Genomic DNA, 16,221 nt, shown 5'->3' on the forward strand with positions numbered 1-16,221 from the left:
TTAGTGTAACACATATCAGAGATAAACCTGTCCTGGAGTGGCACAAATTTAAGCCACCTAAAGAATGCTTAAAACTAGTTTCATGTGTTAATGTATGGGCAATCCAGGGGTTAAGAGCTATAGGAGCCACCTAAAATGAATGTGTTACAAGGCCCTAATGCCCATCACCGGTTTCATAGCAGCCTCTAGAGGCCTGATCAAAAGCTCAAAAAGTCAGGACTGTCTAAACTGGAGGACTAAGTTAATAGTAGGTAAGGCATGGAGAGCAGAGTAAACTTGACTCATACTATGCTTCTTCCTGCTAGAGAGGCAGTATGCACAGAGCAGGCTCTTGAGTTGGTGGTACTGCAGCTACTACTTTTGTGCAGTATTCATATATGCCAATACTGATGCTGAACAGTTTGGGTTTGGGGGAACAGCAGTATTGTCCAGGTCAAAGCTGAATAACTCTGGTAACTTTAGGCAAGAGGCCTACAATATAAAACTATCTGGTGGACAGCATACACTGCAAACATCTAAATTTTTGATCTGGGCTACAGAAGGTAGTGCTGTGGCTGTCATGTGACCTAGAGGCCAGGATTGGTAGAGCCCTGCATTAAGTTGACAGAAAGACCCTCATTGACTTCACTGACCCTTGGATTAGGCTGCATCTGAAACCTTCCAAAGGACCCAAGCTACAATAGAGAGATTTCAAGTGTAAACACAGGACAGCATATAAAGTATTCAAGCTCTATAGTACTACCATATTCACCCAAATCCAAGATGACCTCAAATTTAAGACAACCCCTCTAATTATATTCTATAGAAGAAAAAATATTTATTTGTTATCATTTTCCATGTATCAAATCTAATTATTGGAGGGTCATCTTAAATTCATCTCTCCCATCACTGAAGCATGGAAAGCAGAAGCAGAGGCTGCAGGGGGCAGGCAGAGGTAAGGACAGACAGCTGATAGGGCTCTGACTCTGGCCTTGATCCTGACTTGGGGCCAGAGTCCGATCTCCCAACTTCCTGCCCCTGCCTTCACCTTGTACTTGAATCCAAGATGAGTGGGTCCCCCTCCTGCATGTTGAATGGCAGGGAGAGTACTTGTCTTGGATTCAAGTAAATACAGTAATATTCTAATGGACCAAATACAAATGGGATGTCAGTGAATGCAAATAAAAATTAAGTACATATGCCTCAGATCATATCTGAATTGTTCCTTTGTTTTTTTCTCCTATTATTTCCCGTTTGATAACCATGTGATGAATGTCATTAGTTCTGTAATGTAAAATCAGCAAACATTTTCACTACTTATCCATTTAACAGTAAGGGATATCACTTACCCATGAATATGAGAGATCCATATCGGTAAGGGAACATGTAACACGTGAATGATGAGAACAGCAAATACAGTTCTCCCAGTCTTCTATTTTTGAGATCAAGAAGTCACATGGACAAAGCTGGTTATCAGGAAAGGGCTTCCAGTCACTCCACAACTGAAATTCAGTATCTGGATAGATGCAAATATCTCCAAAATTGTTTGGTCTAGAAGTGTATGATCTGCCCAGGGAAGCAGCAATAAAATCTGGTCTCATCTCAATTTCTTCCTTTTGCCTTGCAAGCTCTTTCCAGAACTTCTTTTCCTGAGATTTTGTCAGTTTCAAGCAAGAAGTCAGTGCATCCTCCTTTTCTGACAGATTAATATCATGGAATGAATCTTTAAGAATGTAAAAAAAAAAGACCATTTTGTATTACATACAATTGTTCCCTTTTTTTGAAATATTGCTTAATAAACTATGTATGATGAAAGCAACCAAAGACTTCATAAAATTCTAGGAATAATATCAATTAGGATCACAGGATCATAAGGTGATAGGAAAGTAGGGCTGGAATGGACCTTACAAGGTCATCTAGTCCAGCCCCCTGCTCATGGCAAGATCACCCCTAACTAAATATTTTCAGCCAAGTGTCTGTCTCCCATGACAGTCTTAATAAGATGAGAAAACAGGCTAGATAAAAGTACTTTAAGGTGGGTACATAAATAGTTGGATCATCTTGCTCAATGACTAGTCATCAATGGCTCAATGTCTAGTTGGGAGGAGGTATCTAGAGGGGTTTCCAAGGAATCTGTCATAGATCCACTATTGTTCAACATCTTCACAATGATTTGGACAATGGGATTGAGTGCATGCTTAGTAAATCTGTGTTCTCTCCTCCTTTCCTTTCCCTGGGAGCTTTTAACTTCCTCTGGACCATTCAAAGATCCCCATCAGCTGGCCTAATCCTCCTAGGCAGGTAGGGAGGCAATCCTCTTTCAGCTGCCACCTGGGCTGCAGCTCCTGAGCCATGAGTTGGGTGGTTTGTAATTCTACCCAACTTGTAACTCCAAGTTGGCTCAAGTTATGGCTACTCCCTGAAATACAGCCTTTTCCAATCCTTTTCCACTCAGATTTGCCTCCTAGGAGATGCTGCCCACCAATTCCCTGACTTTGCTAAATTATCCTTTTTTAAAATTCAGTAACTTTGTTCTTCTGCTCTCCTTCCTTTTCCCCTTAGAATCTTGAACTCTATCATTACATGGTCAGTGGATGTGTCTACATGTGCAAATGCTGTGTGGTGGGTTTACTCTAGAGTAAATTGCTGCAAAGTAAACCCACCCTGGGCAGGCATCTACATGTGCAGGGATGCAGGAGAAGATTTGCTGTTCCTGGCAGCAGTCTGTTCCCACCCTCTCTGGTACAACACTGGCCCCCTGAAACAGCCAGGGGGAGCTATAGTCTCTGCCTAGGTGCCAGAACAGGGGCTGGCAGGGAGCATAGGGCCAGGAGACAGCTATCTCCTGGCAGAGGCTTGGAGATTGCTCCCTGCCCCTGTTAATTGCCCGCTGCCAGGGTGGGCTTCACCACCAGAGCCCAGGAGAGGGCAATGTCCTGCTCTGGCACAGGGAACTTCCAGCCCCAGCTCCCCAACTTGGGGCAGGGAGCTTGGAAAGAGCAGCAGGGAAGGGGCAGGTCCCAGCCCCCTGTCCCGATCCACCACTGAGGCAACTAGTAGTGAGCCCCAAGTTGGGCAGAGAATTCCTGCCCAACCAGGGGCTCACTGCTAGCTGCCTCACTGGTCAATTGGGGCAGGGGGCTGGACCTGCTCCTCCCATGCAGCTCTTTCCAAGGCTCATGTCTCAATTGCCCAATCAGGGCATGGGGCTGGGACCTGCCTCTGACCAGGACAGTTCCCGGCTAGCCCTGGAAGATGATTGTTCCCAGCCCCCATCTCTGCAATCGCTCCCAGTCTGTTCCCACTCCCACTCTGCAAACACGGGGGGCCTGGGGACAATCAACTCCCAGCCTCCGCTCTGTGATCATGGAGCAGGGGCTAGGAGCTCCCTACTTTCTGGGCAGGGGGGCATTGTCCTCACCCAAGTCCTGGTGGTGGAGACCACCCCCGCCCCCCTGCACCCCCAGCAGCAAGCAGCTTCTGGGGGCAGGCAGCAATCTCCCACCCCCTGCTGCTGACTGACCAGGAGCAAATTTGTTTCTGGTCAGCCATCTACACATGCCATACTGCACAGTAATTACTCCTGAGTAAATCTGCTACTTGTATTTTATAGGTAGAAAATTTACTCAAGCTTAGAGCAAATTACTGCACAGTAAGCACCTGCACGTGTAGACAGTGATGTGTACTGCACAGTAATTTTCTCTAATCTCAAGTAAAGTGTCTCATGTAGACACACCCACTGTTTACCCAAGTTACTTATATTTCAATCAATTCCTTCCTGTTTGTAAGCTGCAAGTCAAGAAGTGCTTCCTCCCTAGTTGTCATCTCTTGTCATCACTTGTTGCTCTCCCATCAAAAAACCTTGTAATGAAAGTCCCCCATGAGACAAGTCCCTGTGAAAACATCCATCAATTATTTAAAGAAGGCCTCTTCCACCTTCTCCTGCTTTGGTGGCATGTAGCAGATGCCTACCATGACATTCCCCTGACTGATCTGACCTTTACTTAAAGGCTTTCAGCAGGTTTACTGTCCAATTCAAATACCACCTCAGAACACAGGTATATCATCTTTATATATAGGGCACTAATTAGAGAGAGAGAAACTAATTAGAGACATAGAGGCTGCATCTATACAAGGAGTGGACTGTGCATTTGTTAGTGCATAAGGAAGTACTAAATGACTGTGCAGTACCATTGCCACACATGTTTTTTCTCAATGCTACTGCACAGTAACTTGGCCAGATGGCTAATGCCACATGGCTAATGCCTGGCAACACTACTGCATGGTGGCAACAAGCTACTACGCCATAGTGTCTCATGTAGATGCATCCAGAAAGACCTATTATTAAAAGGTAAAATCAAAAGCAGGATTTATTGTCCACTTGATAACGTTTCTTGCTATTTTCCCTGAAACCTGGAGAATATTCCTTGTTCTGCAGGGCATGATAATGGCATTTTCTACACTGAAGACAAATACTTTGTTAGGCAAACATTGTTATGCCACTGTGCTCACAAAAAGGCTAAGTGGCAGAATTCAGAGCATTTTCCTAAAAATGCTAATTCACCCACCTACTGGAAATCTTGAAGTATCTCCTTAACTCAGAGCTTCCTGTGTGCTTCCACTATATCATTGTTTTGGCTGGGCCAGCTGTTTATTTGGTAGTCAAACTTATTTTGTTGGGATTAGTTAAAAAATAATCATATACATGAATACAAAGTACACTGAATGCTCACTGTTAAACTAATGCCAGCAAAATGAGTTCAGACAAGGAACTGCTGCATAATCAGACCAGTTAACTCTTGGAGGCACATTCAAATGCCCAGAGTACTTTGGAATACACCTTGTTTCTTAAAGCTGTTTTATGTACTACAGATTGCTGTGCTCTCCAGAGCCGTGGACTATCACTAACGCAAGGGCTGACATTAAAAATCACCTTTGAATCTGTGCATTGTGCCTTTTTCAAGTGGGATAAAACTGGGAATTGTAATAAAAATGCAACAGCCCCTAAGATGAAAGAGTAAGTTTTAAATCTTAGTATTTATTATTAAATATTTAGTATTAAGCGCTCCAAAATTGCAAGAATTTGCATTTATTACAAAATACAAACTAATGCCTTGGAGAACAATTTTCACACTATCAGATTTGTTTATGAAGTAAGAGCATTACAATGACATTTGCTGGGGTGCTCAGGTGTTGTAAAGAACATCTAGACTTTGAACAAAGGACTAGAGCTAAGCAGAGTTACAGCTTCCTTGATTAAAAAGGCACTGTCCAGATGTACAGGGGTGTGTTAAAATTGTGCTTTACTTACTGAGAGGTATCAAAACATGTTTGGCATCATCCAAACTCTGGGCATTGGCTTTTTTGTTTCTCACCAATTTCTGCAATCGTTTTAATGTTCCCATTGACTCAGCTTTGTTATCATCTGATTCTGTCACCTAGGAAAAAAATCAACAACCAAAAACTAAAATGAGGAAAAACAATAAAATGTATGAGTTATAAATATTTTGAGAAGCAAGGAAGTACAGCTTCAAAACAAGTTTCTGTCAGTAAACAAGAGGAATGTTAGCTGTCTCCTAAATGGCTTTAAGAGTAGGTAACCCAAAAATTGCAGGATTGATGCAAGGTAGACAAGGCTCTTTGGGTAGACATGATGTCTTTTATTAGACCAACTAAATAGTTTGAAAAATTGTTCTTTGTAAGTTTTTGGGCACAAACACCCTTCTTCAGGCATAGAGAGAGTCTGCTACATGGCTACAACTAACAACCCTAAAGGACTAATGCAATGCACATGGGAATAAGAGGACTACCTGAAAAAGCATCCTCACAGCAAGAACACTCATCAGACCTTCTAAACTCTCCAACATGTAAGCTCTACAATTAACTAATAGTGACACTGAATGGTCCATGCTTAAGTCTTGACTTATGAAGGAGGGCTTAAGCAAGTGCTTAATTTAGGCATGTGTGTAAATGCTGTCCTAGAATAGGGGTGCTTCCTTGAATTATGGGTTTCCATTTGTGGGTTATATTCACAATGATCTGGACAATAATTTGCAATTTTTAGTAGATGCACTAAATGCACCCTGTTATGTTCTGGAGGTCACAGCATGTCATAATTGTTTTCCTGGGTTGTTCTTGTACTGATATGGCATGTGTGGTCTCATTAGAAAGTTCATGTATGCTGTATCCATTTATGCTATTACTATCACAGCATGGATTAAGTTATGTTGCCTATGTATATCTTTATAGTTTTGGGTATGGCTTAGCCAAGGATCTCAGGGAATGGTTGGAACTGCTACGTGATGCCACAACTTCTGCCATTGTGTTCTAGGAGCAGGACAATTGCTTCTTTCAATAGCAGAAAGAAGGAACCGCTGGTGGTTTGGCCCCCCTTTGGCATTGTCCGCCTACAGCTGAGCAATCAACTCTATCTACAATACCAAGGCATCTGGGAGCAGTGACCTATCAAGGAAGCTAGACACCAGGTACCTCGGGCACACCAGGGATTTCGGGAAGAATCTGGTGACTCATGAGTATTAGAATAATGCTAATTGTGTGGGGGTGGGTGAAGGGTTGGCTTGCAGGATTTTTAGATCCCAGCTAGGCTAGAACATTTGTTTTTCAAACTGAGGTTTGCAGGGCAGGGGATCGCTGGCCCCAGTTGCCAGGAGTGGTAGAATCAGCAGAAAGGCTGAATTCTAGGTCTTTGGCAAGGACTCTCATGGGAGGTTAGGAGTAGCCAGATGAGAGGATAAGACTCTGTGTTTGTCCTATTTTCTAGCTCTAAACTTATGGTCTGTCTTGTCTGCATAATTCTTTCATCATGTTGAATAAAACCTTTTGCTATTTGTCTCCCTACTGGCTTTCTATGGAAGGAGTGACTTCTGGGAGAGTGATTTTCCAGGCTCCACTTTCCATGGAAAGGGGGACTTATAATTTCTTCCTATAACCCTATAGTGGGGAGCACTCAGGCCTGAGTGCTCCCAGGGGATGCCGGATAACAGAGCTTTTAGTGTGTGTGTGTGTGTGTGTGTGTGTGTGTGTGTGTGTGTGTGAATTCTCTAGAATACTCCATCACCAACATCTCCTTTTCAGACACAATGATCAGTATCCAGAATGATAAAATACAGACCATGTTACACAAGAAACCCACAGACCAACATACATATCTGCACAGAACCAGCAATCACCCCAAACACACCAAAAAAGCTGTGATATACAGCCAAGCCCTCAGATACCACCGCATTTGTACTGAAGAGAACACCCGGGATTGCCACCTCACCAATCTTAAAAAGGCTTTCACCCAGCAAGGACACTCCTCCAGAGAGATGGATCACACGTTAGAAAGAGCCACCCAGATACCACGTGAAGAACTGCTGCAGTACAGAAGAAAAAAACCCACAAATTGCACACTGCTGGTTATGACGTATCACCCCTCCCTTGAACCCATTTGGAAAATCCTCAAACAATTGCAACCCGTACTAGAAAGAGACCCTATTCTTAAAGAGATCTTCCCAGAGCCACCCATCCTAGCCTTCAAACAAGCACCGAACCTCGCTAACCTCATCACCAGAAGCAAACTTCCTCAAACCCAGAGAACACACCAAAAGGATCCAGACCGTGCCATGACAAGAAATGCAAAACCTGCCAACACATCTCCACCACCCCCACTATTACTACACCCCACAACAGTCATCAGCATCCCTGGATCTTACAGCTGCACCTCCAGAAATGTAATATATCTCATCCAGTGCACCAAATGCCCTGATGGAAAATACGTAGGAGAGAACAAACAACAACTGCGCACCAGAATGAACGCACACTGGAAATCTATCACAGACAAGAATACCCAAGTACCTGTGGGGGCACATTTCTCACAGGAGGGCCACTCTTTCTCCAATCTCTCAGTTCTAATCCTCAAACGAAACTTAAAAACACTTCTGAGAGACAAGCCTATCATCACTTCATCAACAACCTGGGTATTAAAAATCATGGACTAAATATAGACATTGGATTTATGACACATTATAACCTGCCTGACATCCGACTCCCCAGGTACTTCTCTACTATTCATCCCCCTTCCATACCCCACACCCAGCCTCTCTCTCACCCATTGACTCCTCAATCTACATCTTCACTGACTGCCTATCTTGTATGCATACCAGCCCAGCCTCTGGCTTCTTTATTCTTCGTTCCATCCAGGAAGAGCACACACCAACTGCTGAAACTTCCTTAGCCTGATGAAGGGTTTTTAACATGAAAGCTTGCTTAAACGTTGTTTTCCAGCTATTTAAGTTGGTGTAATAAAAGATATCAGATTCACCCAAAGAACCTTGTCTGCCTATATAATACTGGCAAATTTAAATGCTAATTGAACATAGTTCTCAGAGGCAGATGCTCCTGCAGCTGACTTACTTAAGGAGTTTAGCATGGATATTCTGTATTTCTATAGAGAACAAGCTCTTTTCTATGGTCAAATGTCAGTAATTCAAGTGATAATTGCCTTCCAGTCACAGCCAGCAAAAGTAAATATACATGAAAAATAAAAAAGGATAAATCCCCAATATGTTTTACAATGGTGGATTTTTCTGTCACAGTGGTAACCGTAATTTATAATTATGCATTATGGCAAATGTAATGGGCCTTATTTTCTGCTATTGTAAATAGATGAAGTTCTTTGATTTCAGTGGTGTTTCATCCACACGTACCAGCAGAGAATTGGCCTAGTGTGTCAACAGATTTTGTAAAATTACAAATAATTAACTGCCACTGCTATTATTATCAGAAAGTAGAAACACAGAGACCTTTGCTGAACTCTCCGCAGCAAGCAGGCTACACATTATGGCTCTTTTTTATTTTCTTATATACATAAACTGTAGTCGAAAATTAAAACAGGAAAGGCTGCATCAGTACTGCCCGCAGAGTCTATTATATGCAGTTATATTTCTTAGAGCTTGATCTTGAGAGATTCTGGGCTTCATCAGCCCTCGCTTTGGTTACAGGTTTTTCAGGGTCTCAGTAATAGTCAGGAAAAGCCACTTATGGAGCACTTTGTATACACAGAATATGGTGAAGCATCCAACATAACACACATTCAGGAAGCACAGCATACACTAATCTTATCAATATGGATTCCCATACTTCTGAGACAGTACTTCAGATGTTATTGTACTGAGGCTTGAGAGTTATATAAACAGAAATAAGTAACTATTGAGAGTACTATGGAAAAGCAAAGGGTTGTTTTTAGGTAGCATACTACACTGGGAGATTATTTGCTCTTGCTGCAACAACAGAGGCCCTTGGTAAACTCACAGTCCCCTCAATCCCAAACAAGTGGAAGCAGAGTTAAAACAGAAGTTAATTTGCAAACTTAATGATTGCTCTTGCGGAAGGGGCATAGAGTTTGAGAAATGGACAGGGGTAAAGGGCTGAAAAAATAATGGAGAAAAGATTACAGACTAAATAGGTTCTTGAGATGTAATAGAGTACTGGAAATTGGGTTGAACCAAGCATGACCTAGCAAAATAAAAGAAAGAGTTTACATATCTAAGAACATGTCATCAGAATACCATCTGCAAGATGAAAAGCATTTCAATATTTTTCATTGTATATTTATGTATTTGGGCATTAGAGACCAGCTTTGCATCCGATGTTAATGAACATAGCTCCATTGACTTCAGGGGACCTATACCCAATTTACTTCAGCTGAGGGTCTGGTCTTATAGTTCCTTGCAATAAACCAGAGAGAGGTTCAAAACTGTGCATTTCATTTCTCAGTGCAAATGTTGGGCCCAAACTAAATGCAGGTAGAATTAGAAATAGGGGAAAAACCCAGGGTACTCTTTAGGCTGTTCAGATTCATGAAGTTGACTTACCACAGAATAGAAATAGAGCATTTAATTCCACTGTCTTACACCTTGTGAATTCACTTTTCAAAAAGAGTGCCAAAGTGTATATGGAATCAGAATATACAAGCAGAAAATTCTGATAGCATCCACTTACTACTATGCAAAGACAAGGTGGAGTCAAGCCATGAATATTGGGTCTGGAGATTTGACCTTGGATTTTTGTTTCAGGGACATTAAAAGAAAATCTGCATATAAACTACTCAGGTAATTTTACTGATGGGTAAACTGTAATCCTCTTTGTTTTAAAAACATTTGTTGGGCAGTATTTAATGTTAATTAAATGTAAACTGTCCTTAATAATAAATATAATGAATATCTTTTGTAGGCACAAATAACCATTGAATACCTAGAATTTACTGACAGAAAGTGCTTTCAAAATGTCTGTAGTTTTAGTTTTGGTTTACGTAAGAATCCAAAATGAAATGTATATCTGACTACAGGCAACCCCTGTTTAGTGCTCTTAATTGGTTTCTGAAAAACAGAGCATTAAGTGAAACTAGCGTTAAGTGAAACAGAAAGTTTTTGATCACCCAAGATGGTGACTGTAAGTGTTTTTAATGACCCAAGATGGTGACTGCGAGCGTTATAATGAAACTCACTGAGCGCTAAGTGGAATCACGTATCAATTTAAAAATGAGCGTTATAGAGAAATAACGCTAAGCGAAACAGAGTTAAGCAGGGGTTGCCTGCATCTAAATAGAGACATTGTCTTGTTCTCTGTCACTGCAATGACTGATGGCCTTGTCACCCTTGCTTTAACTTATGGCATGTTGTAGAGTCTTTTGTACCTTTTAGTTGTGTATGAGTTTGAAGTCACAATTTTGAGGAATTCTCGATTCAAAATTTGTTTGCAAATCAATGGCTTAGATTTGATGACTCAGGGAGTCCCTTCCAGTCCCTACATTCCTATGACCTTTGACTTGGACTTGAATTAAATTTAAAGTGAATTATGATAGAGAGTAAACCTAGAGTCATTTTTGTATTCCTATATTATAATCTTACCATGAGAAATATTTTTATAATATTTCTTGGAAAATATTGGTAATCTGCAATGTTGCTTCCAAGTTAGATTATACACATTTAAATATTATGCTGTGATAAAACATTTGCTTTTCTAAAAAATTTATGCAGTAAAATAACCTATATAAAATATTCCAAATTGTATTAAGGGATTTGGGATAATGCTTCTCTCATAAAGAATTGCTAAAGCAATGTTCAACCATGTTTCATGCAGACACTAGATGAATTTCTTTTGTACATCTCTGCCCATGAAACTCGGATCCCTACTTTTTCAACTTTGAACTTCCACCAACTCAGAACCTACCATTTGGCCAACAAAGCATGGTTAGGGTTGGACTTGGATATTCTTTCCTAGTGGAATCTCACTGCAGGAATTAGACATTTTGTTTCCATAGAGAAGAAAGTGATTCCATGATTATTACTCCAGAATTGGAAAGAGGTCTAAGTTTTGGGAACTCTTATCAAGTGAAGAAAATCAATAATCCATTTTTTTCATAGATTTCATAGATATTAGGTCTGGAAGGGACCTCGCAAGATCATCAAGTCCAGCCCCCTGCCCAAGGGGCAGGAAGTCAGCTGGGATCAGATCACCCTGGCAAGATAAGCAACCAGGCATTTTTTAAAGGTATCCAGAATAGGTGCTTGCACTTCTTCTGGGGGGGAGTCTATTCCAGACTCTGGAGACTTGGACGGTAAAGAAGTTTTTCCTTATGTCCAGTCTAAAATGGTCTTTCAGCAGTTTGTGACCATTAGACCTTGTCATCCCTTGAGGCGCTCTTGTGAACAGGTGTTCCCCCAGATCCTGATGCACACCTCTGATGTACTTATAGGCTGCCACCAAGTCACCCCTGATCCTGCGCTTCTCCAGGCTGAAGAGTCCCACAGCTCTCAGCCTCTCCTCATAAGTAAGCACTTTGCTCTCTTGTCCTCTAATCATGTGCGTGACTCTTCTCTGGACTCTCTCAAGGCTCTCTACATCCTTTCTAAAGTGTGGAGCCCAGAATTGGATGCAGTACTCCAGTTGCCGCCTCACCAAGGCTGAGTGAAGTGGGAGGATGACTTCTTGGGACTTGCTTGGGTTTTCTGCATGCTCACCTCTAAATAAAAGTAGAAAGTTTTTCACAACAACTTACCATTTCACTGTTGCTAGACCCGCTTGGACTCGGGGCTTGGCGTGGAATCCATTGCTCATAATTCACCACCTTGACCATAAGGACAGTACACAAAAAACAGCCAAAACAGCAGTGTTAACAGCAATGTTACAAAACAAAAGGTTGAGAGAGATGCAATTTTTGACATTATACTGTATACATATAAAACCAGTGCCTGTCACTTAAACACAGCTTGACATCTACTTGCCTTCTGATTTATCCAAAATGCTTATTTCATCAAGTGTCTCCAAACTTAAAATTGTTTCTCCTTTCTGTGAATCACACTTGGAGGCTCAAGTTTAATTCTAGGTCTCCATTCCCTACTTCCCTGGCAATAACGGGTGGGAATGCCCTAGACAGAGAAGCAGATTTTTCATCCTAGCTAAAGAAGGAAAGTCAAGATGGATTCCCACCAAAGGTCTCATTCAAACAGGCAGAACCTTCTGGGTGAGAGTTTGAATGGGGTTAAAAACACAGAGAAAGAGTGAGGGTTCCCATAGCTCTCTGAAGCAAGAAAAGAACAGATCATGTGCTTTTGTTGTTTGTCCATAATCTGCCCCTTTGGTCACAATGTCCTCATGACAGGAACATCAGGAGAAAACACTCTCCTGGTGCACTGATGCAGTGGGTAAGCCTTGGTGGGTAAGCCTGACAGTGCTTATAGCTTATCAGTGAAAGTAATGAACAGTAGCTCTTTTTTCTTCATGAATATGAATGACACTTTGAAGGCTGAATGCAACCTAAGAATTTACGTGAGAAATGAGGCATGAAACATTTTTGAAAATGTATTAGCCCAAAGACTGTATTACTTCATATTTTATATCCTTCCCAATATGCTACAAAGAGTTTGAGTCATCAAGTGAGCCCTGCCAGAGATGAGCAAACAAGAACAAGGGTATGAAAATAAATGCAGAGTAAAGCTTCCATGTGATACTCTTGATGGTATGCTATAATTATCGTAGTGCCATTCATGCCGCTGTCCCTCAAATTGTATTTTCATTCCATTTGTCCCTGTTTTCAGAGATTTACATGTAGTCTTAGATGAAATAAAGCATCAGGTTGCAGAATGCAGAGAGATTTAAATTTCAAAGGCATTCAGAGATGTCCATTTGGCTGTTTTTAAGTTGAAGGAGAAAAAAAAATCCCCAGACGTTTGCTTATTTTTTTCACCCTTCCTATGCAGTTTGCCTCTAAACAAAAATGGAAGTAGACAATGATCATAACGGTCCAGAAGGCTACAAGGCAATTCTACAAATGTTACCCTGAGCCTGGCACTCTGAGGAAAGTGAGTTTCAGGGGTAGTGAGTACCAAACACATGTGTTGTTTAAAAAAAGCACCACAGTCCAATTTTTTCAAAACTGGCTTCTCAAAAATCAGAGCCAATAGGTCTGAAGCTGCCAACAAAATGCAGAGGTTCCCAGGCCATGCATTTCCCTTTTAACTCAGTTTATGGACTTCTAGACCAGGTCCAAAGCATTTCACACACAATGGGAGTAGCCATATTAGAGGCAAGCTAATAACTGCTATCTTGACTTTTGGTGGGGTATTTTAAAGATTTCCAAAAAAACTCCTCGACTGAAAACCAAAATAAGGCTGGAATCCTTTTTACGGTGCCTGTAGAATTGTTCTGTGGACTGAGTTCAGAAAGCCCACGCAGGAGCCTTCTTTGGAGCGTAGTATTTTCACCAAGCAAAATATGCTGCTGTAAAACAAAATCTATCAAATTGTCTGTGCTCAAATGACTGCTTTTAGTACGTTCTTATGGATATTATTGGCTTTGGGATACAGGCAGTCCTTGATTTACAATGTTTTGAGTTACAACGTTTCGCACTTACAACATTTATAAATTGACACCCCATTTCAACCTTCTGACATCACATTTCAACTTTACGACGCTTTATCTGACGTGATGCCATGCCAGCGAACAAGTTCGCTGCGTTGCCCATCTCCCTGGAGAGCAGCTGTCCAAACTTCCTTGGACACTTTCTTTAAGAAAGCAGATAAGACTCCAGAAAACCCTGCAGCCAAGACTCCTGAGAAGACTCCAGCCAAGATCCCTTCAAAAAGTCCAGCAAAGTCACCTCCAAGTCCTTCCAAATCAATATGATTGCTATTTACAATATAAATACATTAATGTAGCTATATTACTCATCTATATTTGATTGAGTACATAATTCTGAGTTATCTTTGGTGAAAATAGGGTATCGGGCCTTGGTTCAGGAACCAATCCCCCATTTATAACATTGTTTCCTATGGGAAAAATCGGTTCCAAGTTACAACGTTTTGTATTAAGATGTGGTTTTCAGGAACCAATTGTGTCGTAAGTCTGAGGACTGCCTGTATTTGGGGTGAGATCCAGGTGCTGGTGTAAATTAGCATACTTCAGGTGCATCTCACAAGATGTTTACTGTGGAGTAGAGTAATTAGCTCATCAGTAAATGGCCCTATTAGGCTGCAGGAAACTAAATTAAGTCCACAGCATGGTAGTCCTTGTAAATACAAGTACTATACTTCTACAGAGTTTTTTTTACTCTGCAGCAGTGCAGGTGTAGATTCTGATGCACTCAGCTGGGACATGAGGGTGCTCCAGTGTGGGGGCTGCCTGTCAGCTAGCCCTGCACTGAAGCATCCTCATGCCCCAGCCAGCCCCTGTGCAGCACACTGAGCCTGTTCAGAGCAGCCATGGGCTGGCAGGCTGCCCCTCTAAGGAGCAGTGGTCCATGAGCGCACCACCTTAGTCCATGTGTGTGGGACACACCCCCAGAGGCAATGCCGGGGAGCAGAGCAGTGTCCTGGAGCCGGTAGAGCCTCACTCAGGGCAGGCAGCGGCTCCTCCCCGAGGTGAGGCAAGGCAGGAATGGAGGCTGGGGCGGGCGGCTGGCATTGGTTCTGCCGGCTCCAGGGAAGTGCTCCACTCCCTAGCCCTAATGCGGCTCTAGCCTCTCCTGGTGCGCAGCCTTGAAAAGGCTGTGTGTGGCCACAATTTTAGTTGTCCACAGCTGCGCACGTGCACACCTTAGAGGGAACCTTGCCCTTGATCCCCTGCCAGGTGGGGGCTGCTCCAACCTGGCTGAACATGCTGCTGTCCCAGACGTGTGTAAATGCAGAACCCAGGAGCTATAAATTCCAGTGTAATAAGCATCAGAGTTTACTGCTTCACTTTAATAGCATGTGTAGATATGCCCTTCCACTGGTACCAGTGGAGCTAAGCTGATATCTACCAGATGAACATCTGGCCCTTCAAGTAAAAATATTGGCTGGGGACTGCTCTTTGTTTCAAATAAATTGAAAGAAAAACAAAATGCCAGTTTGACTGCTCTTTGTTGGAAATAAATTGAAAGAAAAACAAAATGCCAGTTGCCTAAGCCCTTAACTTGCTACAACTCCTCACGTGCCTCTGCTCAGTTCTTACCAGCTGATGGATTTGTTAACTACTTCTGTGTCATTGTTGTTGTTATTATGCAAGCCCAGGGGTCAGATTTCCTGAATTGCTCATATTAGTTAGTTAACTAGCATAGTCATATAAAGCAGAACATCAAGAGACATACTACACGTTTGTATGAATTCAAAAAGTATGAAGAGAAAGTATGTACCAACGTAGCAATTGGCAAACTGATCTAAGCATTTAGCATAGGTCTTGTCATATAAAATTCCTGCATATTAATTTAACATATACCTAGTCACTGAGGAAAAAAGATGGTAAAGTATTAAACCTTGTATGGGTTGCATAACAAATATGGAACGTAACTCAAGTTGACATTTGAGTCTTCTTTTCAACTCAGCTTCCCAGATATGTATTCACAATGAGTATAAACTCAATTAGTGACAAACTCATGCTGAAGAGATGCAGGAAATTTGCTATTTATATAGTAAGAGTATTAGATTTTGAACAGAAATTATTTTTCTTACCTCACATGTGGTTTGTTCTACCTTTTTTCCTTGCAGTAAATGTATGCTATCACCTATAAGATTATTTTCACTGAGCTCTGAAATACAACAGAAATTAATTTAAATAATTATGAGAAAGTTCTGGGTCTTAGCTGTTTAAGGCAATACAATTTGAACTGCATACACATATTTAGCTGTTTTTGACCCTTTGAAGTTAATTTTACATCATTTAAACAAGCTTTATCTCATCATAAAAATGTTTTGAAATAAGACT

General features: G+C 41.6%; 1 protein-coding gene across 1 annotated transcript in view; it reads right to left on the reverse strand.

Moving 5' to 3' along the window:
* LOC102378130 (SAM domain-containing protein SAMSN-1) overlaps positions 1–16,221 on the reverse strand; it is a 134,793-nt gene that overhangs the window by 77,602 nt on the left and 40,970 nt on the right. Inside the window, exons 6-9 of the mRNA XM_014519605.2 lie at positions 15,969–16,045; positions 12,041–12,109; positions 5,291–5,417; positions 1,329–1,702 (exon numbers count right to left, since the gene is read on the reverse strand). Coding sequence (XP_014375091.2) covers positions 1,329–1,702; positions 5,291–5,417; positions 12,041–12,109; positions 15,969–16,045 — 647 coding nt within the window. The remainder of the gene's footprint in view (positions 1–1,328; positions 1,703–5,290; positions 5,418–12,040; positions 12,110–15,968; positions 16,046–16,221) is intronic.

This window comes from Alligator sinensis, unplaced genomic scaffold (genome assembly GCF_000455745.1).
Source record: "Alligator sinensis unplaced genomic scaffold, ASM45574v1 scaffold486_1, whole genome shotgun sequence".
Lineage (NCBI taxonomy): Eukaryota > Metazoa > Chordata > Crocodylia > Alligatoridae > Alligator > Alligator sinensis.